A 27,756-nucleotide genomic window follows, 5' to 3' on the forward strand; every position below is an offset into this window, starting at 1 on the left:
ATCAACCCACAAATGTACTCATTCCACTCAATGCGCTCACGTCAGCTTCATGTCCAGATTTCAAGAGGTAATAATTTCCTTTCTTCCAGGGGGGAAAAAGAGAGAGAGAGCGAGAGAATGAAAAATCTCTCCACTAAAGTCTCTGCAAAGAAAAACGATGTAAACACAGTTTGGGTACAATGTGGTTGTACGCAGAGCAAAGCTTTTTGGGCTGCTGCAGAATCACTTCCGTGTGAAAAAAAGCAACGCAAAAACAAAACCAACCTCTGTTTAAAAATATATATATACACACACACACACAGGATGTTTAAAAAAAACAACTAGATGTCACTTGTTCATCAAAAGCCATTTTTTAAAAAAACAAACAAACCAGTAAAGGCAATCAGCTGATTAATGAATTTGCTACAGAGGTCGAAAAATAGGACCTCAAAAATAGTAGTATATCCTACCTGGAAGGCTTGATGTAAATTTCTTTAGAAGTGCATAAAGAGCTCTGAGAGATCTCAAACCAAAGTTTGTGGAGTAGTCTTTCCGGACTGATCAGAACCAGGCTGGAGGACAGACCCCTCCCACAAAATCAAAATCCATTTATCCCCAAATAAGCATCAATTAAATGAACAGAACTAAGTTGCCGAGGCGACCAACCTACCACGTTTCAGTTCCTCCCGTTCTGAAAATGACACTGCTCGGACCAATACTGCGAGCGGCTAAGAGTCCTGTCTCCCTCCGCCATGTCTATTCATTTCGGAGGGAAACCGAGTGATCTTAGCCGCCTACAGGATGAAGCCCTTGAAAGTAACTTCCCTTCCAAACGAGATCCCTCAACTGAAAAGAGAACCAGTTTCACGTTCGTCCCTCTCGCATCCCCATGTAAACCACCCCTCGGGATCAAGGGTCCACTTCACACAAGAGACAAAAAAAACTGTTGTCTGCAGAACAGCCCAAAAGAAAAACCGAAGAAAGAGCACACAGGCTGGATTTTCCAAAATCCACAGGGCTTCTTCATCCCGAAGGCGTCCTCTCCATCCGCCCACGTCATTGCTCTTGGTTGGTGAAGAAAGATTTCGTCTCTCGGCAGACAGGATTCACACAGAGCGGGCAGCTGAGGGTTAACTGCTTGGAGCAGATTTCGTTCGACTGCAGATGGGAATAGACTAAATCTGCTAGTGCCTGAAAATGTTAAAAAAAATGTTAGCCAATGCTATGCCTCCAAACTAATAAGCGAGGGCAAGTAACGGCAAGCGAGGGCTGGTAGAAAGAAAATCACAAGGCTTTATAAATACAGCTAAGGAGGGGCTGTGGCTTAGTGAAGAGATTTTGGTTGGCCTGTACAAGGTCCCAAGTATCTCCAGTTAAAAAGGGGAAAGTAGTAGGCAGCTATAAGCAACGCAGTCTCTGTATTGCTGCCACGCAATTTGTGCAGCCACCAGCAGGGGGAGCTCAAGCAGGCAGCTCTAATTTCATGCAGAGGTAGGGAATTTCCACGCAGTGCCCGACCAGCGTTAGAGGTACTATTGCTAGTAGGTTATGTGAAAGACTTCTGTCTGAGATCCTTGAGAATCACAACCATTCTGACCCTGATGAACTGAGGGTCTGATTTACTATAAGGTAAATTTGTATGTTTACAATTATCGTTATTTGTATGCCATTAAAGGTTGAACTGAATTGAATGTTATCGTTAGGGGATCTTGTAGCAAAAGAAAAAGATAAGGGGCCAATTCACACACTAAATATAAGAAATCAAGAAGTTCTCCCTCACTGAGCTCGACTTCGGTCAGGAAGGGCGGGATATAAATTTAATAAAAATAATAAAGTTAATAAAAATAATAATAATAATACATGCACGATCCATTCATATGACTTTCTGCTTTTTTAATCAAAACGCTTGATGGACTATAAACTGATGAAATTATCTCTGGAATCAAGGTGTAAGCAAGTAGCGTTTTGTATGCCACAAGTAATGATCCTGTATGTGGATGCTTGTCATGATTACCTTGGCAAACAGTGGATTTCCATTCAGAGATTCTGCTCGTCTGATGTTTTCAACACCACACTGACGAAAGAAAACAAAGGGTTAATGCATGGTACCACTATATGAAACTTTGGCTATTTCAGCAATACAGATTGTTAAAACTGGGTCTGGTTATACGTCACCAAAATGGTGAGAAACCCACTTCCCCTGTTCTGATGCCATACCGTTGTAGTAACATCTGTATGAAGGAACAGTCAGCATTGAACTATGTGGGTCATCTCTATGGAGACGTTACTAGATTGGCTAAAGAATGGACCATAGAAAAGAGACTTTTTCCTTTTTCTCAAAGCACTGGCAACAATCAACTGTTGTGGGTTTTCCAGGCTGTGGGGATGCAGTCTGGTAGTTTTTGCTCCTAACGTTTCACCCACATCTACAGCTGGCATCTTCAGAGATGCCATAGATGCAGGCAAAAGTGCCAGACCACGGCCACACAGCCCGGAAAAGCCACCACAGCCAGCTGATTCCAACTGTGGATTCCTTCAACTTGGGCATCAACTGTTGGAGCCCATATTTTTGCAAATATCAAGCGCTTGAATTTTTTTCATTAAAGTCAATATCTGTATCTGCAACTCACCCTGGGTATTTACCAACAGCACTGTAACACACACATACCATTGCACTTGGGCATCCCGTTAAAACCGCATACCATGGCCAGATATTTCCATTTGGTTTTAGAACCCAAACTGCGACGAGGTGCAATATTCTCCCTTCAGCTACCACTCAGGGTAGAATACAGAAAGTGCCCTTTAACGAAAGATTTTGTCCCTGTAGCTCAGCCTATGAAGAATCGATCCAACACGTGATATAATATTGCCCATTACATAGCTTAGCTAGAAATAAATATCTAGACCCGTGGCTAAGAACCCCCACTGATTATACTGATTTATCAATTGTGGTAACCATGTTGGATTGTGGATCTGCAAGAGTATTGGAAGCGTTGGCTAAATTTTTGCGCTCTGTTATTAGCAAATGGTCATAACTGTATTGGAGATCGTATTTATCATACTGGTGTTGCCATTGTTGCTGTTATCTCGCTGTTGTTTTAATTATGCCATTAAAGGCATAATAACAACACACACACACACACACACACACACACACTCTAACACCCATGCAGCCTGATCCTAAACAGGTTCAAAAGAAAACAGGGTTTATTTCCCACTACGAATGCTGGGAATTGCTGCTGCAGATCTCCCACCTTAACATCCTGGGATTGGAACTGCCATGGGGCACAAATCGGAAATGGTTTTGCTACAGAGGCTGGGTCTTCTACTTTTTAAAACAGATACTGTTATCCTCAAGACCACCCATAACTCTGGGCAGTTCAGTGGTTTTATAGATGAGTGATGGTGTAATTGGCTATAAACAATTAAACGGAGCAAAAACTTTTAGGAGCAAAAACTTTGCCTGAAGAATGCATATCAAATCTCTTTGTTTCAAGAAAAAGGTACAAGTTTGTTCTGGGCTGATGCTATTGCTATAGTGAAATACAAAAAGGTAACCACAATGATTCTTAACGTGTCATGTTTAAAATATACAGGATTTTGGCCTTGAATTTGTTGTTGAATATATCTATGGGCAGGTGTTGGAAATGTGTTGTGAATCTTGCCTCTTGCATCAGAAGCAACAGTGGCGTAGGAGGTTAAGAGCTCATGTATCTAATCTGGAGGAACCGGGTTTGATTCCCAGCTCTGTAGAGGCTTATCTGGGGAATTCAGATTAGCCTGTGCACTCCCACACATGCCAGCTGGGTGACCTTGGGCTAGTCACAGCTTCTTGGAGCTCTCTCAGCCCCACCTACCTCACAGGGTGTTTGTTGTGAGGGGGGAAGGGCAAGGAGATTGTAAGCCCCTTTGAGTCTCCTGCAGGAGAGAAAGGGGGATATAAATACAAACTCTTCTTCTTCTAGTGCAGCAAAATCCATAATTTTCATGCAGGAGGTCCTGGGTTCAACCTCTGGCATCTCCAGTTAAAAGAACCAGGCAGCAGGTGAAATGAAAAACCTCTTCTTGAGACCCTGGTCACAGCACTGGATTGCCCTTGACAGACCAATAATCTAACTCCATACATGTCAGCTTCACTTAGGAAGGAACCACGGTAACAGAAGAAGAGTTTGGATTTATATCCCCCTTTCTCTCCTGTAGGAGACTCAAAGGGGCTGACAATCTCCTTGGCCTTCCCCTCTCACAACCAAACAACACCCTGTGAGGCGGGGCTGAGAGAGTTCAAAAGCTGCTGTGACTAGCCCAAGGTCACCCAGCTGGCGTGTGTTGGAGTGCACAGGATAATCTGAATTCCCCAGATAAGCCTCCACAGCTCAAGCGGCAGAGCGGGGAATCAAACCCGGTTCCTCCAGATTAGAATGCACCTGCTCTTAACCACTACGCCACTGCTGCATCTACTTCTCACGCAAAAAGAGATTCCACCTAAACATTAGGAAGAACTTCCTGACAGGAAGGGCTGTTCGACAGTGGAACTCACTGCCTCGGAAAGGGGCGGAGTCTCCTTCTTTGGAGGTTTTTAAACAGAGGCCGGATGAGCATATGTCAGGAGTGCTTTGATTGTGTGTTCCTGCATGGCAGGGGGTTGGACTAGATGGCCCTTGTGGTCTCTTCCAACTCTATGATTCTATGAAAAAGTCCCAAATCCAATCCCTGTCATCTCCATTTGAAAGGACCAAGTAGCAGATGATGTGGAAGACCTCATCTTGGGATTATGGAAAGTTGCTACCGCCCAAAGCAGACGAGACCAACCTGCAGAGAACAATACCCTGATTACGTGTGTTTTTACCTCATTGGCTAGATGCTGCGAGTACTCAATGTCCAATTCATACAGCGTTTCGATGTGATCGCTGGTAAACGCTATGGGAACCAACAGGAGGTTCCTCTTCCCCCTTTCGCAGAGCCCTTTGATGGTCTCATCGGTCTGAGGACCCAGCCAGGGCATGGGGCCCACCTGGGAAAAAGAAGACAGCCTGCATTAACCCCTCTTTGCCCAGCGCCATTCGCACACATGTCATTGCAGAAGCGAAAGTTAAGCACCTAGAACAGTGGTGGTGAACCTTTGGCACTCCAGATGTTATGGACAACAATTCCCATCAGCCCCTGCCAGCATGGCCAATTGGCCATGCTGGCAGGGGCTGATGGGAATTGTAGTCCATAACATCTGGAGTGCCAAAGGTTTGCCACCACGGACATAGAAGGTGGATAGGCAAGAAAGAGGGCTTAAGTAAGATGGGAAAAGGAATAGGCACCATGAAGTTCTTCTGCATCAGCCCGGCTGAAACAAGAAGAGATTGTCGAAGGTTTTCACGGCCGGATTCAACTGGTTGTGGTGGGTTTTCCAGGCTGTGTGGCCGTGGTCTGGTGGATCTTGTTCTTAAAGTTTCGCCTGCATCTGTGGCTGGCATCTTCACAGGTGTATCACAGAAAGAAGTCTGTTCACAGAGGGACACAGTGTGTAACAGACTTCCCTCTGTGATATAAGAACATAAGAACAAGCCAGCTGGATCAGACCAGAGTCCATCTAGTCCAGCACTCTGCTACTCGCAGTGGCCCACCAGGTGCCTTTGGGAGCTCACGTGCAGGAGCTGAAAGCAATGGCCTTCTGCGGCTGTTGCTCCCGAGCACCTGGTCTGTTAAGGCATTTGCAATATACCTCTGAAGATGCCAGCCACAGATGCAGGCGAAACGTTAGGAACAAGATCCACCAGACCACGGCCACACAGCCCGGAAAACCCACCACAACCACAAGAAGGAAGAGAGTTTTGGATTTATACCCCGCCTTTCCTTCCCATAAGGAGACTCAAGGTGGCTTACAAAATCCTTTCCCTTCCTGTTCCCACAACAGACACCTTGTGAAGCAGGTGGAACTGAGAGAGTCCTGAGAGAACTGTGACTGACCCAAGGTCACTCAGCAGGAATGAAGGAGTGGAGAAACAAATCTAGTTCACCAGATAAGAATCTGCTGTCCATGTGGAAGAGTGGGGAATCAAAACCAGATTAGAGGCCACCAGTTCTTAACCACTACATCATGCTGGCTCTCACCAGAATGGCTCCAATTCCAACTCGAGGCAGTGATTTACCTTCGAAACCATCAGAAGTTAGTGGCATCCTTCCTGCTGGAAGTCAGCACATTTGGGATTAGGAGTCTAGCACAGCCCTCTCTCTAAGGTGCCAAGTTGCCTCATGCAGAGTACTTTGGACATGATCAAGCACCCACCCCCCACCCCAGGAGGGTATTGCCCCGATAGAAGTGCACACCTTGGCTTTGAATGTTTCACTTGACCCTTAGAATTACAAAACATCTAGGCAGGGGCCATTCAATTTCCATGCAACATAGAGCTCTGAGAGCACACGTCTCACAACAGCAACAGACACAGGGGAACAGCAATCAAACACAGACCATTTCTGATATAGAGAGCAGTAGAAGCTGCCTCCCGGCACGTACCTTGGACTGCCACACGAGCCTGTAAGGGTTGGAATAGCTGAGCTTCTCCATAACTCTCTGGACAGTAGCTCCCACCTCTTGTGGATACGGATCACCTCGATTAACTACCTGCAGCACAACAAGGAAAAGCTGTCAGGGATGGCACCTAGTTGATTGAGAGGCATTCCTAACTCCATGCCATGACTACATAAAATGTAGGCAGTGATTGTATCTGGGTGAATCAGAGGCATTCCTGTCTAGGTAACTGCTTTGAGATATATGTACTTTCCCTGCTAAATGTTACCATCGCGGTAATGGAACATTCTGCCTTAATCTTGCTTTTATGGTTCCACATGCTTGGTAGATAACTAGGCTTATCCCTGACATTCTCTTACTCCCATGGGAAACGGGATGTTTCCATTGCTCTGTGGGGGTAGGAGGCCAGTTGGCTTTAACTCTATCTGTCACTGACCTTGGGGTGCTTGGCTCCGTTGTAACTCTTTCTCACATTCTTTGGGAAAATGGGAGGGGGGATTGTTTCTGGTTAAAGGGGGTCACAAAAGCCAGATTCGCCAGAACTAGCTTCTTGCAAGCTGGGTGCTTTGCTACCTTTCCAATAAATGCTTCTGATCAACAATCCAGAGCCTGTTTATTGATTCAAGGACTGAGGCCTAACAAAGTGTTAGCTCATAAGAGATTCCCTTGGGATTAAAGTGTGGGCCAGAAACATTTCCAACTCAACCTTACAACCACAATCAGTCCCTTCCTACTACACCACTTGCAGAACAAAGGATTTCTCATACTTATCTTTGTTCAGGAACACTTGCACAAGATGCAGTATGTTCTCTAGAGACAGATTTCCCCTTTTTATTTTTTTGGCATACAGCTATAGATGCCCTTCCTAGAATTTAGCCACAATGGGAAGCATAGTGCTAAATCAGACAGACTGTTGATCTATTTGTGGGACAAAGATAATTTAGAAAAGATCAGAGAAAAAACAAAGGTAGGGAGTAAAAAATATAACCAAGGGCAGAGCCTAGCTCTGGTGCTGCTCTCGCTATTTGAGGCAGGAAAAGAATTGAGGAGGGGGACTTCCATTAGGAAACAGGAAGTTAAAGAAAAAATTTTCCTGCCTCCCTATTGGAAGGGTTGGTAATCACACAAGATGTCCTTCTGCTCAAGAAGGGAAGGAGGGAGGGAGTTCGAAGATGAACTACTGTTAACTAGACAGCTATGGGTTGGCTAGACAACAAAAAATTCATGAAACCTTAGCCATTCATAAAAAATGTAAAACTTTTTTTTTGTCGCCACGTCACAGTTGATTTATGGTGACCCACAAGATTTTCAAGGCAAAATATATTCAGAGGTGATTCGCCATTGCCTGCCACTGTGTAACAATCCTGGTATTCCTTGGGGGGTCTCCCATCTGAATACTGACCCTGTTTGGCTTCCTAGAATTGAAGAGACTGGGCTAGCCTTGGATACTCAGGTTAGGACATAAAAAAATTACATTTTCCCCAAAAACCAGAAAAAGAGCTTAAAGATGGATGCTTTTCTTGTCTGAGAACTTCCTCATTTCCCATTTTACAGAATAAACAATTTTTGATGGTTTTCTTACTGACTTGTATGCTTTTGTACAGTGTGTTTGGGGATCTGGGCCAATCAGCATCTGAGTAACATCAACGGCAATGAGACAGTTGTAAAGGGTGGGGAATCAATCTAAATAAACAAATAACTGGAAAAATCAAAAATTGCCTGAAAAACCAAACAAGTATCCAAATCCAAAGCTGCACTTCAAGCCAAAGAGCTCTTCATTGGGAGAAAGGAATTAAAAATCACTACTGACCCTCCCTTCAACTGAAGAGATAGGCCCAAGAGCCACATCGGAGATGCAGTAGCTATATTGATGCTCTTTGTTTTGCAACTGACAACCACAAGATGGCACCACATCCCAAGGAATAGCAAAATCTTTGCTTTATTTATTTATTTTATTTTATTAAATTTCTATACCTCCCTTCCCCGAAGGCATTGGGGAAGAGAGGAGAGAGAAGATAGCAAAGGGGTGAAGGAACATGAAAACAGTATTCTGATGCTGCCATTCTGATTGATAGAGAAAGCAAAACTAGTTGGATGAAATATTTTTTTTAAAATGGGACTCAAAAATTCTTCATGCAGCCTGCTTCCAAGGAAGTATTTGGGATTTTAAAGCCACGCCAGGATGCGCTATCCACTACACCACATTGACCTTTTTGCATAGAGAGTGACCAACTGAGGAACGGGTCCAAATTTTGCAGCGCCTTTTCCCTTTTCCCCCCATGCCAACAAGGTTGGAAATAAGTTTGTCTTCTTTTTAAGTGAAAGATCCAGACCTTTCCCAAATAGGTTTTTCTTACTCACAGACATGGGTAGGGAGTGAGCAGAGAAAAGTATCACGACGTCTTTCCTCTTGTCGGGTGGGAATAAACCCAGTTCTTTCTGGATGTGGTCTGCAAAACACTGAACACAAAAATTAAAAAAAAGTCATGTGTTGCAAGTTCAATGCAAACTCAGCCAATCATAAGAACAACAATCCTATAAGGCAGGCCAAGCCCAAACCCAGCTCAAGTGCTGAATGCAAAATATTTTGCAATTTGTTTCTGGCCACTTTATCTTCACAACATGCAGCCCTTAAGCTAGACCTCACCTTTAAATTAGACTTCACCTGGAATATTGCATACAGTTCTGAGCACTGCAATTCAAGAAAGATATTGACAAAGCTGGAACAGGTCCAGAGGAGGGCAAACAAAATGGTAAAAGGTCTGGAATCCATGCCCTGCAAGGAGAGACTTAGGGAGCTGGGTATGTTTAGTTTGGTGAAGAGAAGGTTAAGAGGTGACGTAATAGCCATGTTTAGATATTTGAAGGGATCACATGTTGGTGAGGGAGCAAGCTTGTTTTCTGTGGCTCCAGAGACTAGGACCAAGAGTAATGGGTTCAAAGTGACGGAAAAGAGATTCCACCTAAACATCAGGAAAAACTTCCTGACCATAAGGGCTGTTCGACAGTGGAATGCACTACCTCGGAGTGTGGCGAAGTCTCCTTCTTTGGAGGTTTTTAAAGAGAGGATGGATGGCCATCTGTCAGGAGTGCTTTGATAGTGTGTTTCTGCACTGCAGGGGAGTTGGACTTGATGGCCCTTGGGGTCTCTTCCAACTCTATGATTGATTCAGGGCGGGATGCCTTTACCAGCCAGTCTGGGAAAGGCTGCAGCTCAGAGCTAGAGCCTCTGCTTTGCATGCGAAAGATCTCAAGTTCAGTTCCCCGTATCTCAAGCTGAAAGGATCAAGTCGCAAATGGTACGAAAGACCCCACCTGAGGCCCTGGAGAACCAATGCTTGTCTTGAGTAGACAATGGGTTATTTTATTCTGGTTTTAAGTGGAAATGTTGTTAACTATTATTGTACGACGATGAAAGGTGGGACGTAAATGAATAAACAATTCTCCTAGCTTTGCTTCCTGCTGCTTCCCCTCCCACAAATGCCTCACCTGGATGAGAAGGGGATGCGTCGGCCATCGGTCAATAGTGCTCCACTTCATCTTTGGCTTAGTCCCTTTTGCGTTATAGTAGCGGTAGATGGCATTTAAACTGCTCCCTGAAATGCACAACACATCTTGAATGTTTGCAGGAAGTTCAGCTGCTGAGCCAATCAGGAAGCCCAGGGTGCAAAACCGGCTTACTATTTAATAAATAATGATAATAATAATAATTATTATTATTAATAGCAGCTGCCACATGGAGGGTTCCAGCGGAAGGCTATTAAAAATAGTTTTCATGTGAAATTCAGTCTGCCCTGCTATATCTGTTTTGTTTCATCTACGGTTCTCCAATTCTGTTTTCCTCCAAAAGAGGGGGGTAGGATATCAAAGAGATAGAAAAAGTGCAGAGAAAAGCAACGAGGATGATTGAGGGACTGGAGAACCTTCCTTATGAGGAGAGGCTGCAGCGTTTGGGACTCTTTAGTTTGGAGAGGAGACGTCTGAGGGGGAATATGATTGAAGTCTACAAAATTATGCATGGGGTAGAGAAAATGTTGACAGAGAGAAATTTTTCTCTCTTTCTCACAATACTAAAGCCAGGGAGAATACATTGAAAATGCTGGGGGGAAGAATTAGGACTAATAAAAGGAAACACTTCTTCACGCAACGTGTGATTGGTGTTTGGAATATGCTGCCACAGGAGGTGGTGATGGCCACTAACCTGGATAGCTTTAAAAGGGGCTTGGACAGATTTATGGAGGAGAAGTCGATCTATCTTGATCCTTCTTGATCCAAGGTTGCAAATGCCTTAGCAGACCAGGTGCTTGGGAGCAGCAGCAGAAGGCCATTGCCTTCACATCCTGCATGTGAGCTCTCAAAGGCACTTGGTGGGTAGCAGAGTGCTGGACTAGATGGACTCTGGTCTGATCCAGCAGGCTTGTTCTTATGTTCTTATGGGTAGCAATTTCTATAAAGAGGCCAAATTGATAGAAGGCAGATTCTTTAACTCCTATCTTCCCTATCAATTCCCCCAGGTTCACAAAACCTTCTGGGTACCTGTTCTCCCAGGATGGTGAAAAGAAATAATTCTTTCCCCTCCTTTTCCAACAGGCCTTGGCTTTCTCCCTTCAAAAAGCAACTTTCAACATTTGCATTAATCTTTCCTGACCTTTAGAAAAGAGCAGAAATGCATGTAACATGCCACTCTGCCATGACTTAATGTATTATCTGCAAGTCCTTCTTGGTATACGCTCCTCCTCCTCTTTTATAAGCAGCAAGAAATCATGCAACGGGCTGCAGGACCAGAAATACAAAGGAGAATCCTGATATTCCAAGAATGACCCGGAGGAGTTTCAGCTCACCAAATCTACTTCCTATCAAGCAGTGGATGCCTCTTCCATATTCAGTGGCTGAGAGCCAGCGTGGTGTGGTGGTTAAGAGCAGGTGGGTTCTAATCTGGAGAACTGGGTTTGATTCCCCACTCCTCCACCTGAGTGGCAGAGGCTTATCTGGTGAACCGGATGTGTCTCCACACTCCTACATTCCTACTGGGTGACCCTGGGCTATTCACAGTTCTTCAGAACTCTCTCAGCCCCACCTACCTCACAAGGTGTCTGTTGTGGGGAGAGGAAAGGAAAGGAGCTTGTAAGCCTCCTTGAGTGTCCTTATAGGAGAGAAAGGTGGGGTATAAATCCAAAACTCTTCTCTCTTCTTTTTCTACATCAGATGCTTGGAAGATTCCCCACAAGCCTCCACTAGCTATTGCTAGAAAGCAGATGGGCCTTTGGCTTATTTTAGCAGAGGAGGAACATTACATAGTTAAAATACCACTTCAACCGAGGGCACAAAATGGTTCCAAGAACAACTACGTTAAAACACTACTACAAACTACACTCTGCCTCTTAAATCCTTTTATCTGGGTCCCCACCTTTAGAGGACAAGTGAGTGGTGACTACAGGTGGGGCATTTATTGTAATGGCACCTGGCCACTGCATGTTTAGATGGCATGCCAAAGAACTGTTGCCCCTGAAGACACTGTGCCAGTGTGCTAAAAGTGCACGTAACCACTCCACACAGGCTCCAGCACTACTGACAAGCTTGTTCAAAGCTGTATGGGGAAGGAAGCACTTTTGCCTGGAGAACTTCTGCCAGACTAAGGCCCCTTCTGCACATGCAGAATAATGCACTTTCAAGCCACTTTCAATGCGGAACAGCAAAATCCACTTGCAAACAATTGTGAAAGTGTATTGAAAGTGTATTATTCTGCATGTGTGGAAGGAGCCTAAGTAGACAATGTTATCCTTGATGGACTAGTGGTCTGATTCCGTAAAAGGCAGCCTCGTGTGACATAGGGCGATTCCGCACACGAGTAAAATAGGTTCGACCCAGTTCCCTGAGAAGGGTACTAACCTAGGTCGAAGCCATTGTTGTTCCCCACTGCAACCAGCTTGATCCCAGCTCGGAGGGTGGAATCATCCTGTGCCTCTTCGCCGCTCCGTTCCGATTGGCTACTGTTCTATGGCCACATTCCGTCTATCCCCACACACATTATAAAAAAAACTGCCACAGGAATGGAGGGACGAAGGTGGCGTTTTTTTATTGGCCAGCTGTACGCATGCCCGAAACACTCAGCTGTGATTGGCTGAATGGGGGACTCCTGGCACCAGAGATTCCGCACTTTACTGGAATCGAGCTGAGTTCGAGCGTGGTTCCCTGAAAAAGTAGTAGTTCCCAACTGGAGTCGGAAATTTGACCGTTACATGGGGCAAAGCTGGTACTAAACCACGTCAATCCCAGTGGTTGTGTGGAGCACTTAGGTCGAACGCAGCTCGAACTTAGGTCGATAACACAAATGCGGAATCAACCATTGACTCACCTACACATCTGGGGGGCCCTCTCCCAACACCACACTGTAGTTTCTCAACAGGGAGGTGAAATACCCTGTACAGGCTCAGAGGAAAGATCTTTCAAACACCTCACGTGTTCTAGGTCCGAGCTGTGACGTTTGAAAAACAATCCCAGAGCTAACAGTAGATCAAGTTGAGTTTTTGGAAACTGGGGGCGGGACTGGTTCTTCACCTGTGGTGGAGCAGCTGAACTGCGGATACTGTGTGAAAGCAATGGCCCTTTCGATCCCCTCGTCCTCCATCAGCTCAATCGCTTCTTCTGTCAGAGGGTGGACGTAACGGAAACCGATATAGTACTTGTGAGGAGCTGGAAAGAGAAGAGAACAGGTGACCTTATTGCCTGGGTACCAGGGAAGTCATCTCTTCCACTGTTGTATGTTTCCTCAGTTCAACGCTCTTAGAAAGCTCGACTCCAGAGGAACAGAATAACCCTCCCCACCCCCAGACTGTCCTTTCCTCTTCGTCACCTTCTCTGCCTTGCCTTCTCACCTTTGGCTCTTCCCTTTCTCTAACCACACCCCTTCCTTTTGGCCCCTCCCCTCAGCCCTTCCAAACTGGTTCAGAGGAAGGCAATACAGATGGTGTGTCAGGGAGGGAGGTTGACTGGAAAATAAGTCCTACATGGAGATGTTGAAGAACTGGGAATGTTCAGCAGTTAAACAAGAGATTTGGTATCTTCAGAGACAAGTTCCAGTTCAGTTTAGGAACAAAACTTCAAATAATAAGTATTCTAGCATGGAGAGTCAGCGTGGTGTAGTGGTTAAGAGCAGGTGGATTTTAATCTGGAGAACTGGGTTTGACTCCCCACTCTTCCACTTGAGGCTTACCTGGCGAACTCCTACCTTCCTGCTGGGTGACCTTGGGCTAGTCACAGTTCTCTCTGAACTCTCTCAGCCCCCCCCCCCCACCTCACAAAGTGTCTGTTGTGGGGAGAGGAAGGGAAAGGAGCTCGTAAGCCACCTTGAGTCTCCTTACGGGAGAGAAAGGTAGGGTATAAATCCAAACTTTTCTTCTTCTTTATCTCACAGAGCAGCTCCTTCCTGCTTCTTTAAGCATCTAAAGCAGGGGTCCCCAAACTTTTTAAACAGGGGGCCAGTTCACTGTCCCTCAGACTGTTGGAGGGCCGGACTAAAAAAAAACTATGAACAAATTCCTATGCACAAATGATTGTAAAATGTTTGATTTCACCTTTCAGCCTTTCTGTCATGGTCTATTTTTAGAACAGTGACCAAAGTATGTCAAGTACAGGGTGGGCTCCAAATATTGTTGGGGAGGCTGTGGAATACCTTCCCCTGTAAAAAAAAAAGCAGAACTTTCCCAATGAAGCATTCCATCTAACCCAGGATTAGGTATCTTCCTGGGTTCTTTCCTCCCTAGCAGCCAGCGAGCGATTCGCCAGCCTGGCTGATGCCAATGGGAGTGAGGGGGAACAGAAAGCCTGAGAGCAACACATGGAGTGGCTGAGAGGGAAGGGCGGAGCAGGCGTTGCCACATGTAAGGTTTCCAACTCTGGGTCAGAAAATTCATGGAGATTTGGGGGTGCCATCATGTAACTGCAATCGATGGCCATTGGGGCCGGTTCCTCCTCTCCCTCGATCCCCCACTGCACATGAATGGAGCCATCGCCGCCATGCCTGGCGGGCCGGATAAATGCCTTCAGGGGGCCACATTTGGCCCCCGGGCCGTAGTTTGGGGACCCCTGATCTAAAGGCATGCCCTTTTCCGAGGGCCAATTCACACACGTGTCAATTGTGTTTGAATTTGAATTGTGACACTTGATTTTTTAAAAAAATTGGGTGACTGTTTTCCAGGCTACCAAGCCTCTATGTGACAATGGATTTATCAAGTGGCAACTGCGACCTCATAGCTTTTTTATCATCAAGTTACAGTTGACATATGGTGACCCTGTAAGGTTTTAAAGGCAAGGGACATTCGGAGGTGGTTTGCCATTGCCTGCCTCCATGTCACGACCCTCGTATTCCTTGGACGTCTCCATCCTTGTACTAGCCAGGGTCAAGGCCGAAAGTGTGCGACTGGCCGGAGGTCATTCAGCAAGTTTCTATGGCAGAGTGGGGATCTGAACCTAGGTTTCCTGACAGTCACTAATAGCTTATACAAGTGACCATTTTTTTCTGGGCCACATGAGGGCAGCATTTCCCTTCTGATGCAAAAATTCCAGCTGCGTTCCTACAGTTTTGCAAGGAAAGGGAGAAGAAGAAGAGTTTGGATTTATATCCCACCTTTTTCTCCTGTAAGAAGTCTTACAAGCGCCTTTCCCTTCCTCTCCCCACAACAGACACTTTGTGAGGTGGGTGGGGCTGAGAGAGTTCCAAAGAACTGTGACTAGCCCAAGATCACCCAGCAGGAATGTAGGAGTGCGGAAACACATCTGGTTCACCAGATAAGCCTCCGCCACTCAGGCGGAGGAGTGGGGAATCAAACCCGGTTCTCCAGATTAGAATCCACCTGCTCTTAGGGTAATTGTTTGCTCCCAGAAGTGCAAGAACAGCATGTTTAGCACACGCTTCATAGCAAAGGGAACAGGGAGGGAAGAAGAGTCCACAGACATATTTGGAAAAGACATGATACATTCAGCACCAAAATTAAATGGGCCTTGGTCTCATCAACACCTGGACGGTAATCAAGAGTTTAAGTATCCTTTCTGCCACAAAACTCACTGGTAATTTGGGCAAGTCACTCTCTCAGCCTGACCTACTGCACAGGGCTGTTGTGAACATAAGACATAAGAGAGAAGAGCCATATGTGCTGTCCTGCCTTAGTGGCAGGCAAGGTACAATTGGACGCACAGATACTGGGGAACGGTTCTGTAACATTATCATGTAACATTATCACATCTGCAATGACAGAGGATTACTAAGCATGTTAACTGTAATTCAAGAAGGATATTGACAAGCTGGAACAGGTCCAGAGGAGAGCGACCAAAATGGTAAAAGGCCCTATGAGGAGAGAGGGAGCTGGGGATGTTTAGCTTGGTGAAGAGAAGGTTAAGAGGTAACACTGGTGAGTTCTGCTGGACTTGTGAGACCAAGCTCTGTCGCCAGGTTTTTATATCTTGCCAGCCTGCCTGATTGGAACATCGTGACCTCCTTTGGGTGCCTTATTATTATTATGGGGTTTTATCGCCATCTTTTATAGTTTTGGAGTTTTTGCTGTTTAAAGTTTTAATAGATGTGTTGTTGTATTGTTTTAAATGATGTTTGCCGCCCTGAGCCCTATTGGGAAGGGCGGGTTATAAATAAAAAAATAAATAAAAATAAAATGATAGCCATGTTTAGATATTTGAAGGGATGTCATGTTGGTGAGGGAGCAAGCTTGTTTTCTGCTGCTCCAGAGACCAGGAGTGATGGGTTCAAGGTGAAGGAAAAGAGATTCCACCTCAGGAAAAACTTCCTGACAGTAAGGGCTGTTCGACAGTGGAATGCACTACCTCGGAGTGTGGTGGAGTCTCCTTCTTTGCAGGTTTTTAAAGAGAGGCTGGGTGGCCATCTGTCAGGAGTGCTTTGATTGTGTATTCCTGCATGGCAGGGGATTGGATTTGATGGCCCCTGTGGTCTCTTCCAGCTCTACGATTTTACCCCTCCTGGTGACAGAAATCCCATTAATTCCTGGGCTCACTCCTTTTTCTCACTAACGATATTTCATATGAAACATGTGCAATGCACCCTCCCCGTGTGAGCTTCAAACTGGCCAACACCCCCTCAAAAAAGAAAAAAACCCCGCCACAAAATGGTTTGATGGGATTAACGCTTTCAGCATACTGACCGAAAAGGAAAACTGAGACAAGTTATCGAGTCAAAACAGAATTCAAAGTGTGGTGGAACCACCCTGGGTTGTCTAACACAAGAACAGATGCAAATGTCATTTCTCCCTCACTCCAGTCTTGTATTTCCCTAACAATTTATCGGTATGCAGTCCTCGCAGAAGCAACGCAGACAGCCTTCACAAACACAAAGGGAGCGGGAGTTAACATGCAACGGATGTCCAAATAGATAACACAACGGATGGCTTTTTTCTCGAGAAACCACATTGTAAATTAAGAGGGAGTGACAAGGCCTGACAGGGGCAGATAACACGCCCTAAACCATTAATTTAATGCTCCCGAGAACCCAGTCCCGGTTTTTTGTAAAGCTACCAACTTACACGCCATGCAAAGAGGCACCGGGCAACCATCCTTCAGGTCTACAGTTCTCAAACCGTGACAGGCTTCACTGAGAAAGCCAGGCCAAGACAAGATTATTTGTTCACACTTTTAAAAACCTGCCCAGGGAGCTGAGGCTAGCCGGATCTCATCAGCCCCCAGAAGCTAAGTGGGGCCAACCGTGGATGGGAGACCCTCCGGTGAATAACAAGGCTGTGTGATGCAGGCAACGCGAAACCACCTCTGGGAGTCTCTTGTCTTGAAAATCCCACAGGGTTGCCACAAGTCAGCTGTGTCTGGAAGGGAAAAAAAACTGCCTTTCTCCAAAAAGGAATCCAGGTGAGTTGTTTTCCACAACCACCTTACGAGGTAGGCAAAGCCCAAACGAAAGAAGGAAGTGTACAAAGGTCGGGCAGCCTTCACTTTGCTCCAGGAGCCTCTGACTCAATTTCCCCTCCACCTCCCCTTTATCTCTGTGGAAGAGAGAAGGGTTCCTGGCAGGCGGTGCTTGAGGATGATTCCCCACACAGTACAAGACAGAAACTTCCATGGGCTGCTGCAGCCGACTGGCCCACTTAGGCCGACAAACAGGAGTCAAACGCAACCCCCTGGCAAGGTTGATTCCACATGGTGATGGGACTCTTGTTGCTTCAGGAACAGAGGCAACAGACAACCCATTTTCCCAGTCCTCCACCACAGCCATCTTCCCCTCTCCCTTACCCCCAGAGGGATTCTCTGCTAATTGGTACCTGACACATCACTATAGTATTATAAGCCTATAGAGAAGTGATGGCGAACCTATGGCACGAGTGCCACAGGTGGCACTCAGAGCCCTCTCTTTGGGCACACACACACAGAGTTCATCATGAGGGGGGTGGAAAATCACCCCCCCCCACACACACACATCTAGGCTGGCCTGGACCACTGGGCACAATGCCCTGCGTCGAGCAAGGAGGACTCGGCTGGCAGGCCTGGTGCCTGTGCTCCGGACGGCTGATACCCGAGGGGGTGCAGAGGAGGCAGAGATGCTAGAGAGATGCCAAGCGGTGCGCATGGGACTTGCTGGAGGCTAGAGCAGGCTGGCCCTGAGCAGGTGGGGTGAAGGCACTGGAGCAGCGCAGGGCAGAGCGGCGGGTACATGTAGGACTAAAACCTCAATATTCAGGTTAAATTGCCGTGTTGGCCCTTTGCAATAAATAAGTGGGTTTTGGGTTGCAATTTGGGCACTTGGTCTCGAAAAGGTTCACCATCACTGATATAGAGATACCTCAGTTGAGGGTGGAAAGTAGCATTGTTGGAACTGACATTTGGCAACCCAGAAGGGCTTTCAAGGCAAGAGATGTTTAGAGGTGGTTTGCCACCGCCTGACTCTGTAGTCACTCTCGACTTCCTTGGAGGACTCTCTAAACATCAGGAAAAACTTCCTGACGGTAAGGGCTGTTCGACAATGGAATGCGCTCCCTCAGAGTGTGGTGGAGTCTCCTTCTTTGGAGGTTTTTAAAGAGAGGCTGGGTGGCCATCTGTCAGGAGTGCTTTGATTGTGTGTTCCTGCATGGCAGGGGATTGGACTTGACGGCCCTTGGGGTCTCTTCCAACTCTATGATTCTTCCCTGTACTAACCAGGGCTAATACTGCTCAGCTTCCAGGATCTGACAAGATTGGGCTTGCGTGAGCCACCCACCTCAGGGCTACCTCAGTTCCTGATGAATAAAAAATAATGGGAAAAGCCCTCCAGTAGAAGTGGAGGGAGTGGCTGCAATGGAGACCTGCCGCTGGGGAAACAGCACTAGTCGGGAGTCAGTAGAGAGGCACGATCCAGACTTTTCCATCCACACCGCAGCTGCCTTCACTTTGTGCATAAAAATTCACACGTGCACAAAAAATACACGGACCCAACATAGTTCACTGTGCATGTTTTTCAGGAAACAACAAACCACACTCATGCCGCGTTTCTCTAACAGATCAGAATATTCCAGTCGCCTCAAAACAAAAACAGACCAAGAATGACCCACAGGGATTTCAGCACATCAAATCTACCTCTTAGCAAACAAAGAGGCAATTGATCTTCCATATTTAGTGGCAGTATACCAGATGTTTGAGACAGCCAATGGGCCTGACCTTTTCCACCAGCCCTGCTTGGAAACTTCCCTGGGTGACTCCACTAGCTACTGTCAGAGAGCAGATGGACCTTTCGGCTTGTATTAGTAAGCGAGAGTCTTACATTGTTAAAATATCACTTCCATCTGACAGCAGATGTTCCAGGCCAGTGGCGAGGCCTCAACTTCAATATCACAAGTTCAATTATGAAGCACTCTGGCTTTTGAGACTCTTCCATGCTGACTCAGCTCCTAGTTTCCCTTTGGAATAAGCCCTTCCAAGTCACTCAAACGTGCACTGAAATCAGCCAAGGGCTGCACAGGACTTGGAATATCAAATTGCTAAGTTTCATCCTTGAGAGCCGGAGAAAAAGCAACTTGCACCTGACAAAGGTGTTACCACTGAGCAGTAGATAAAATCCTCAATTGTTTAAAAAAGAATGACCAATTTTTCTGCAAAAATCTTTAGTCATTAATCAGGAAAGTGAGATCTTCTGCTCATAGTTCATAGGATCCAACCCATGAGATCTCAGTTCAGAGCACCTTGAAGGAGGAGGATGCTGCACAAATCTTCTACATTTACAAATAATTAAATCTGTACCTCACCCTTCCTCGCAAGGTGCTCCAAATGGCCTTTGGGGCTCCCCCAAGTTAAAAAACCAAGCATCACAGAGGGCTTAAATACCAGAGTGAGGAGCCATTTCGTCCAGCAATTTCACCATGGCTTCTCCTTGCGTCGCCGTCCATTTCTTGATAGGCGATCCTCCTCCAATCTGACTGTATTGTTCCTGGATTTTCGGAGTGCGCCGCTTCGCAATGAAGGGTGCAAGTTTACTGAAAACACACAAAGCTGTCTGTTAGTGACAATGCCATAGATGGTCACCTCAAAAGTTTAGAAACAGAGTCTTATTTAAAACTGGAGCCTCAGACACTATAAAACATTATCAGAAAAGGCCCAAAGAACAAGAAGTGTGTCCACTCAGAAAAGGTACACACAGCACCAGCAACACACACACAGCAGCCAAGGATTCCACTAGAGCGCAACGGTTCTCACAGTACCACATAAGTTCTCACTGCTCGCCTGCATCATGATTGATTCAAGCAGAGGCGGACAAATAACTGAACTCATTCCCAGGCAGAAACAGGGGCTAAAGCCATCCTTTTAAAACAAAAAACTGAAACGAGTACTTCTAAGTGGCAGTTTGAGGTGACTGTACACCAAAGAAAATGCCCCAACGAAGCGTCTTACTTTTGGACTGGAAGCGTCATCAAGTCTCTGTCAAGAAACAGCCGAAGGAGGAAATCGTGGACTTCTCCCAGAGTTTCTGGACCCCCCATGTTCAGCATCAAGATCCCTGTTTTTGGTTTCCTAAGGAAAGGAAAGGGGAAAACAAACGTTTTGACATACAATGAATCAGGATAAGAGTGACCAACTCTCGGCTGGCAAAAGGTCCTTCAGCAAACCTGCTTTGTTTATTGATGGCAGGAATAAATTGTTTATTGATGACAGGAATAAATTGTTTATTGATGACAGGAATAAATTGTTTATTGATGACAGGAATAAATACAGGGCAGCCACATTACAGTAGAATCAAAGAGAGAAACAGAATAGTCAGTAAACAGTTCAGTAAACAGAATACAGCGGAACCTCGGTTTTCACTGCCTTCGGTTTACATTGGTTTCGGTTTTCATCAATTCTTTTCAGTGAAAAATTTGTCTCGGTTTTCATCAATTTGCAGTAAGGTGCAGGGGTTTGTGGAGAAAAATCACTCGGACAAAGCTGTTGCAGGTCGTGTCTGCAACTTGTTTAACAACAATGTCTTGCCCCATTTCAGACAAATCTTAAAGAGGCGTCAGAAACAGACCTCTTTGGACAGCTTTCTGGTGTGACATTGGTCCACTGGCTCTGAAGCTGGTCCTAGTGTTATTGTTTGTTACTGTTTTCAGCATTAAACACTATGTTTATTCACCAAAAAATGTGTTTTTGGTATGTTTTTTGGAGTGCCTCAAACAGATTAATTGGATTTACGTTGATTCCTATGGAAAAGTTTGCCTCGGTTTTCAACGGTTTCGGTTTTCATCGATTCTTTTCGGACAGATTACCAACGAAAACCGAGGTTCCACTGTAGTCCTCTTCAGATTAGCTAAGAGTGTAGTACACAAAACTTGTGTTTCTGCAGTGATGGCAAAGACATATTATGAAAGATGTCTGGAAATGCTAATCCTTGAGAAGCATTCTTGTTAACAGCCACTAAATTTTAACAGCTCAGGGCTAGATCCTATGAGCCACATGAAAAGCATTCACAGAAGGGCTTTATGCTCTGCCTTCCCTTTCCAGGCAATTTGCCCCCAGGGCGCTCTCTCTCCCCCAGCACTGAGTTTTCAGAGAAATGGGAACCAAGTTTCATAAAATCCAACCCACAGTATGCCAGGACAGAATGTCCTGGAAGGAGAAAAGTGCTGTATACAAATCTTGCTATATGCACAGCTCGTGAAGTATTTATTTATTAGATTTTTAGAACACCCTCTAAAAACAGGCTCAGTGTTTACTATATAGCTGCCAATAAAATACCCCAAAAAATTCATGACGCCTAAAATTCATCCTCCATTCATCCTCCATTTAATCTTAAAACAACAAAAAAACAAAGGGAGGGAAGGAAAGGGAGGCCAACTAAGAGTGATGGACACCCATAGCTGCCCTCAGCCATAGGCCTGATGAAACAGCTCCGTCTTACAGGCCCTGAGGAACTGTGAGAAATCCTGTAGGGCCGTGGTCTCATTAGACAGAGTGTTCCAACAGGCCGGGACCTGGTCGAGGAACGGGCCGGAATCACTGGGGTGCTGTGTGGTTTCTGGGCTGTATGGCAGTCAAGGGTCAAAGAAGGTATATATACTCCACTTGCTTTCCTACTATCAGATCCTCTGAAGATGCCAGCCACAGATGCAGGCGAAACGTCAGGAGAGAATGCTGCTAGAATACGGCCATACAGCCCGGAAACCACATAGCACCCCAGTCAATAAACTGGTTACCAGAGAACTTCCCCCTACGGATGGAAACAAAAGAGTGGCATTTCTGCAGCCTGTGTAGTTTCCACAATAGAGCCAGCTCTGGAGGCCTGCTTGAAAAGGATGAGAAGGAAAAAGAAGAGGGAGGAAGAGTTTGGATTTGTATCGCCCCCCTTTCTCTTCTGTAAGGAATCTCAAAGTGGCTTGCAAATTCCTTCCCTTCCTCTCCCCACAACAAACACCTTGGGAGGTAGGTGGGGCTGAGAAAGTATAGATAGAACTGTGACTAGCTCAAGGTCACCCAGCAGGAATGTAGGAGTGCCCATCTGGTTCACCAGATAAGAGTCCGCCGCTCACATGGAGGAGTGGGGAATCAAACCTGGTTCTCCAGATTAGAGTCCACATGCACTTAACCACTACACCATGCTGGTGTGAGAGGGGAATGTGTTCAACCTCTCATCTTTTTTACTGTGAGCTGAATGGAGTAGGCGGGAGAGCTGCTATTTAGAAATACAAACACACTCATTATATCAGTTCATGGGCCCATATCTCAGTCTTGCCTTCTAATTTGAAAGCAAGAAAGATACATCAGGGCAACATCTGCTGACTGGACTAATTTCAGCTACTTGGAGTAGTTCTCCAAAATTACACAGACCTCTTTGGTTTTTAAAAGGGAAATATTTATTTTTCTACACGGTCCTTCATGTCACAGCTCCAGACCTCCTAAGGGACCCCCAGACTCCTTTCCAGACCCTGTTGAGGACATGTTGTAAAAGAATGAGAGGCAACAACTTCTCAAAACTAAATAGGTCCAGATCTGGTCAATGCTTGGACAAGAGACCTTCTTGGGCCCTTCTGTATACCACCTTGAATTCCATGAAAGAAAGGCAAATTAGAAATGTTTTTTAAAGTTCTCATTGCTAGAAGGAAAGAGCTATTCCTCTTTGATACCTAGCTCCTTAAACAGGGCCTCCTCACCTTTCTTTTTTATAGAAAGTTATTAATTATTAATTTAAAAAGGTAAACGTACAAAACAAATGATACAAGTGCTCAGAATCATACATAAAATCAACATAGTATTGACATTCCCTACATACATATATAGATCCATAAATACATATAATACCCTCTACCACCCCTCACCCCTTAGTGCCCTTCACCCATTGCTTTACAAGATAGTAGTGCTTAGAATATTACTTCGGATTTACTCTCTACAAGATATGTATTACAACATTAATCTTTTATCATGAATAGTATTATTACTTCTAAATTTACTTCTTACATTACATGTAATATTAATCTCTTATCTTAACTCAGGTAATATATTCCTTGTAGCTTTTATCTCTATCTTGTATTCCAGACTTCCCCTACGACTGACCCAAATTGACCTATCGTCAGCCTCCTCACCTTTCTTGACCCTGTGAGCACCTTTGCCATTCTGACACAAGGGATGGGTGCACACCACATAAAATGGCCACCACAGAAAGCAAAGCCTACCGCAAAATGGCCACCGTGGGAGACAGAAACAACCATACATAGAGAGGAAGCCCAAATGGAGAGGACAAGAGGAGCAATTAAAACAATACACTGTGGTAGAAGCTGACACTAAAACAATAATACTTTAATCGGCACAGTAAATCACATCTCCAGTGGCCAAGGAGAAGTCCTGTTTGGCTGGAGCCTCACTTGGTCCCAGCTACGTTCCAAAAACACTCGGCACGTGCCAGGAAAATTATATATGGGAACCAGGTTGGGGACCCCTGCCTTAAATGGAGATCCAATCCATCCCAAAGTACTCTGATCCTAAGGCAGATAAAAGTTGGTTCTCTCTCTGAGGTACTATTGTATAACCCACACACAAATGATCTTTCACCAATACCTCTGGAGATGACCAGGCAAAGAGAATTCCCCTACCTTTGTTCCGGTTGAATCTGGGGCTTCGTTTTTTGGACCTGGACAGGTGCTGTTGCGGTCAACTGACATCTCCATTGCAGCTGGATTCTCGCTGGATTGCAGCTGTTGTTTTTTGCAACTGACAGGGCCAAAGGAAGAAACACAGTAATGTATTTCGTGTGTAACAGACGCTGTATCTCCCGCACAAGATGGGGGCTGAGGCAAAAACACCTGATGGTGGCAATTTGCACCCACACTGAGGCTTGCTCAAACAGTGCTCGTAAGTACTCATAATTACACCACTAGGATCGTGCCTAAATCAGGCTTGGTGGGTTCAAAACTTCTATATTTAGACCATTTATGTGGTCAGAATGTATATATTTAGAAAACACACTCTCTCTCCACAGACCTGCTCAAAGCTGCTTACAGCTAAAAGCAAAACATACCAAAAAGCCATTCAAAACAAGCCAGGGCCCAAAGCAAACAATAAACAGCCTGTTTTTAACCAACTTCTGTTAAACAACCTTGTTGTTTAATTTGTATTTGTTGTGAGGAACTGCTGTGTAAGTTTTTAATGGGATTAATGGGTTTAAGTTTTTATGTTGTTTAGACTTGCTGTTTGGAGAACAGCCATACTGTGAGCTGTCTCGAGCCCTTCAGGGAAGAGGCGGCCTATAAGTCTAATAAATAAATAAACTTATATCCATTAATTTTCTTTATTTTTATCAACCTTTCTCCTCAACAGAGACCTGAAATGGTTTACATCACTCCTCCCTCCTCCATTTTGTCCTCACAACAACCATGCGAGATAGGTTAAGCAAACAGTACACAAATGGCCCAAGCTCACTCAGCAAGTTCCCATGGCAGAGCGGGGATTCGAACACGGCTCTCCTAGTCTGACACTAACCACACACCACTCATAAAACAGTCCTTTGCTTAGGAGCAGACTGTGAAACAGCTCTCAGTTACAAACCTGGGTAGAAAAGCATGTGTTGACCTGGCATCGAAAACTAAGATAAGAGCTAGAGCAGCTTCTAGGGAAGCAGCAGCGTTGGGAGGAAGTTTGCCATTGCCTGTCTCCGTGTCACAACCCTGGCATTCCGTGGAGGTCTCCCATCCAATTACTAGCCTGGGGCCAGAGCTGAGAGCAAACTTCCAAAGTGGGAATGGGGGATTCGAACCTCCAACACCTTAACCACCACATTACGCTGGCCACAAGCATGTATGGTTTTTAGGCCAGCAGTGGCGAAACTATGATAAGCAAGTCGAAGAAGACATGCCACAATGTTTGGGGTGACATGTCAGCATTCACCTAAAATTAATTACTATTCTCCCTGTCTGACAACCTACCTATGACAAGCAAAGGTCACATGCCATCATGTTTTGGGTGACAGGCCAGCGTTCACCAACATAAGAACATAAGAACGAGCCTGCTGGATCAGACCAGAGTCCATCTAGTCCAGCACTCTGCTACTCGCAGTGGCCCACCAGGTGCCTTTGGGAGCTCACGTGCAGGATGTGAAAGCAATGGCCTTCTGCTGCTGCTGCTCCCGAGCACCTGGACTGTTAAGGCATTTGCAATCTCAGATCAAGGAGGATCAAGATTGGTAGCCATAGATCGACTTCTCCTCCATAAATCTGTCCAAGCCCCTTTTAAAGCTATCCAGGTTAGTGGCCATCACCACCTCCTGTGGCAGCATATTCCAAACACCAATCACACGTTGTGTGAAGAAGTGTTTAGTCCTAATTCTTCCCCCCAGCATTTTCAATGAATGCCCCCTGGTTCTAGTATTGTGAGAAAGAGAGAAAAATTTCTCTCTGTCAACATTTTCTACCCCATGCATAATTTTATAGACTTCAATCATATCCCCCTCAGACGTCTCCTCTCCAAACTAAAGAGTCCCAAACACTGCAGCCTCTCCTTATAAGGGTGCTCCAATCCTTCAATCATCCTCGTTGCCCTTCTCTGCACAACACCCAACAACTAGTATTCTCCCTGTTTGAATTTTGAGTCATTTTTGTAATTATTTGACATTTCTATATATAATACATAGAACCACATGATTGGTCTGTATTTTTTCAAAAAACCCCAAACGAATATGTTCAGCGTGTGCACGCGTTTGTGTGTGTGAAATGCCAACAGAGTCACGTTAGGCATTAGCAAATTTTTGGCATGCCCAGCCCAAAAGCTTCGCCATCACTGCTTTAGATCAAGCAGATTCATGCAGCGGGTGGTTAGCTGGGATGACTCAAAGGAACCTCCATGTTCATTAGCAGTCAACCCCTGGATACCAATGCTAGAAGGAAACAAAAACAGAAAGACTTGGTTGGTTCCCATGCCTGTTTGTGGCCCTTCTGGAGTCACTGGTTGACCAAGTGATTGAAATTGGATTCTGGACTCGTTGGAGCCTGGGCTTCATCCAGCAGGGCTCAGTTTCGGAGGCCAGGCAGGTACCCATCCTGCAGCTTCCAGCTGAGTCGGCTGGGCACAATTGGCCGGCTGCAATTGCTCAGCCTGCCTGCCTCGCCTCTTCCAGCAACGCCTGTGTCTCCGCCTCCTCCCCTCCACGTTGTGTAACAAGATCCTGGCAGGAGCAATGAAGCTTTCACTTTCTCAGACTTGGGAGGGTGGGAAAAATTGCAAGAGTGGGGGGCAAAATCAGGGCGCGGGGGGCGGGGCACTCTGGAGGGTCACCACGCCGTGCTAGCCATGCGCTTGGCTGCGGAGCTGGATCAGCGCGGGATGCAAGGAGAGCCCCGGGGGGAATCATTGTCTGCCCCCCAAGATATATGTGTGTGTGTGGGGGGGGGGACTCTCGGCAGGCAGCCGGGGGAGGGTGCAGGGGGCGCTTTTCTGCCCTAACCCCAGAATCGGTTGCAGTAAAGCTCTTTCCATCAGAGAATTTTGCGTTGCAGCTTCCAGGTGGGCGTGGACCGCGGGGGGGGGGGGGATGTTTTAAAAAGGCTGCAAATATGCCCAAATCCAATACCGTCAAGCCCCTACACAGCCCCCTCCCCAATATGCCCGGGTCTCCGATGGGGAAATGATAGAAAGCCATTTGTTTCCAAGTTTCCCGCGGCTGAAAACGCGGTGCCAAAAGTCCTTACATAAGAGACGCGTTTGCGTAAAGCCCCCTTCTGCGCCCCTTTTGCAAACCCCCAGCAAAGGTCGAGCACACCAAGTGTGGGGGACCCGTTCAATTGACTCCCCCCTCGGGAAAGAGGGGCCCGGAGAGAAGCGGGGGGGGGGGAATGCAACAATGGGGCAGATCCCTAACACACCCCCTAGCAGCGCCCAAACCCAGGTGCGGAAAGAACTATTGTAGCCCCTCGCCCAGACCTCGAGCAAAGAAGGGGAGGGGGCACCCGCAGCCTGCAAGAAAAGCAAGACTCGGCATTGCATTTGCAGCGGCGGCCGCGTGCAGCTGATCGACTTACAGGGGTGCAGCGCCCGGTTTGCAGTTCGCCAAGCAGAAGCAGCCATGTTGGTGTGGGCTAAATGCATTCCCTTAGTGCGCCGCGCCCGCAGCTCCGGAGTTCCTCCCGCAACTTCTCTGGCCTGCCCGCTCGCATCCTGCCCCTGGTAGCAGGGAGATCCCACCCCTCCCGGCTCTGCAAAGAGATCTCTTGCAGGATCTCAGCCCCACCGGAGGAGGAGGAGGAGGCGGTGGCGAGCAGCCCAGTGCACAAAAGCCCAGCGCCTCCTTATGCAAAAGG

At 46.2% G+C, this 27,756-nt stretch overlaps 1 protein-coding gene across 1 annotated transcript; it reads right to left on the reverse strand.

Annotated features, from left to right (window-relative positions):
* Positions 1-334: 334 nt before the first annotated feature.
* On the reverse strand, positions 335-27,756 carry FECH (ferrochelatase). The gene is made up of 11 exons (XM_048503016.1): positions 27,478-27,756; positions 24,061-24,178; positions 20,390-20,509; positions 19,826-19,974; positions 13,058-13,192; positions 9,989-10,095; positions 8,861-8,959; positions 6,485-6,592; positions 4,826-4,990; positions 1,994-2,053; positions 335-1,170 (listed from the first exon to the last, which is right to left on the reverse strand). Exons 1-11 carry the CDS (start codon positions 27,542-27,544, stop codon positions 1,036-1,038), a joined length of 1,263 nt encoding a protein of 420 aa, XP_048358973.1. The 5' UTR covers positions 27,545-27,756; the 3' UTR covers positions 335-1,035.

This window comes from Sphaerodactylus townsendi, linkage group LG07 (genome assembly GCF_021028975.2).
Source record: "Sphaerodactylus townsendi isolate TG3544 linkage group LG07, MPM_Stown_v2.3, whole genome shotgun sequence".
In the NCBI taxonomy this organism is placed as follows: domain Eukaryota; kingdom Metazoa; phylum Chordata; class Lepidosauria; order Squamata; family Sphaerodactylidae; genus Sphaerodactylus; species Sphaerodactylus townsendi.

Coding starts and splice junctions, on each gene's coding strand:
- FECH (XM_048503016.1), bottom strand. CDS start 27,544: ATGCATTTAGCCCACACCAACATGGCTGCTTCTGCTTGGCGAACTGCA. Junction 10,096..13,057: donor GTTCAGCTGCTCCACCACAG/GTGAAGAACCAG, acceptor TGTGCATTTCAG/GGAGCAGTTTAAATGCCATC. Junction 8,960..9,988: donor CGCATCCCCTTCTCATCCAG/GTGAGGCATTTG, acceptor TTTTGTGTTCAG/TGTTTTGCAGACCACATCCA.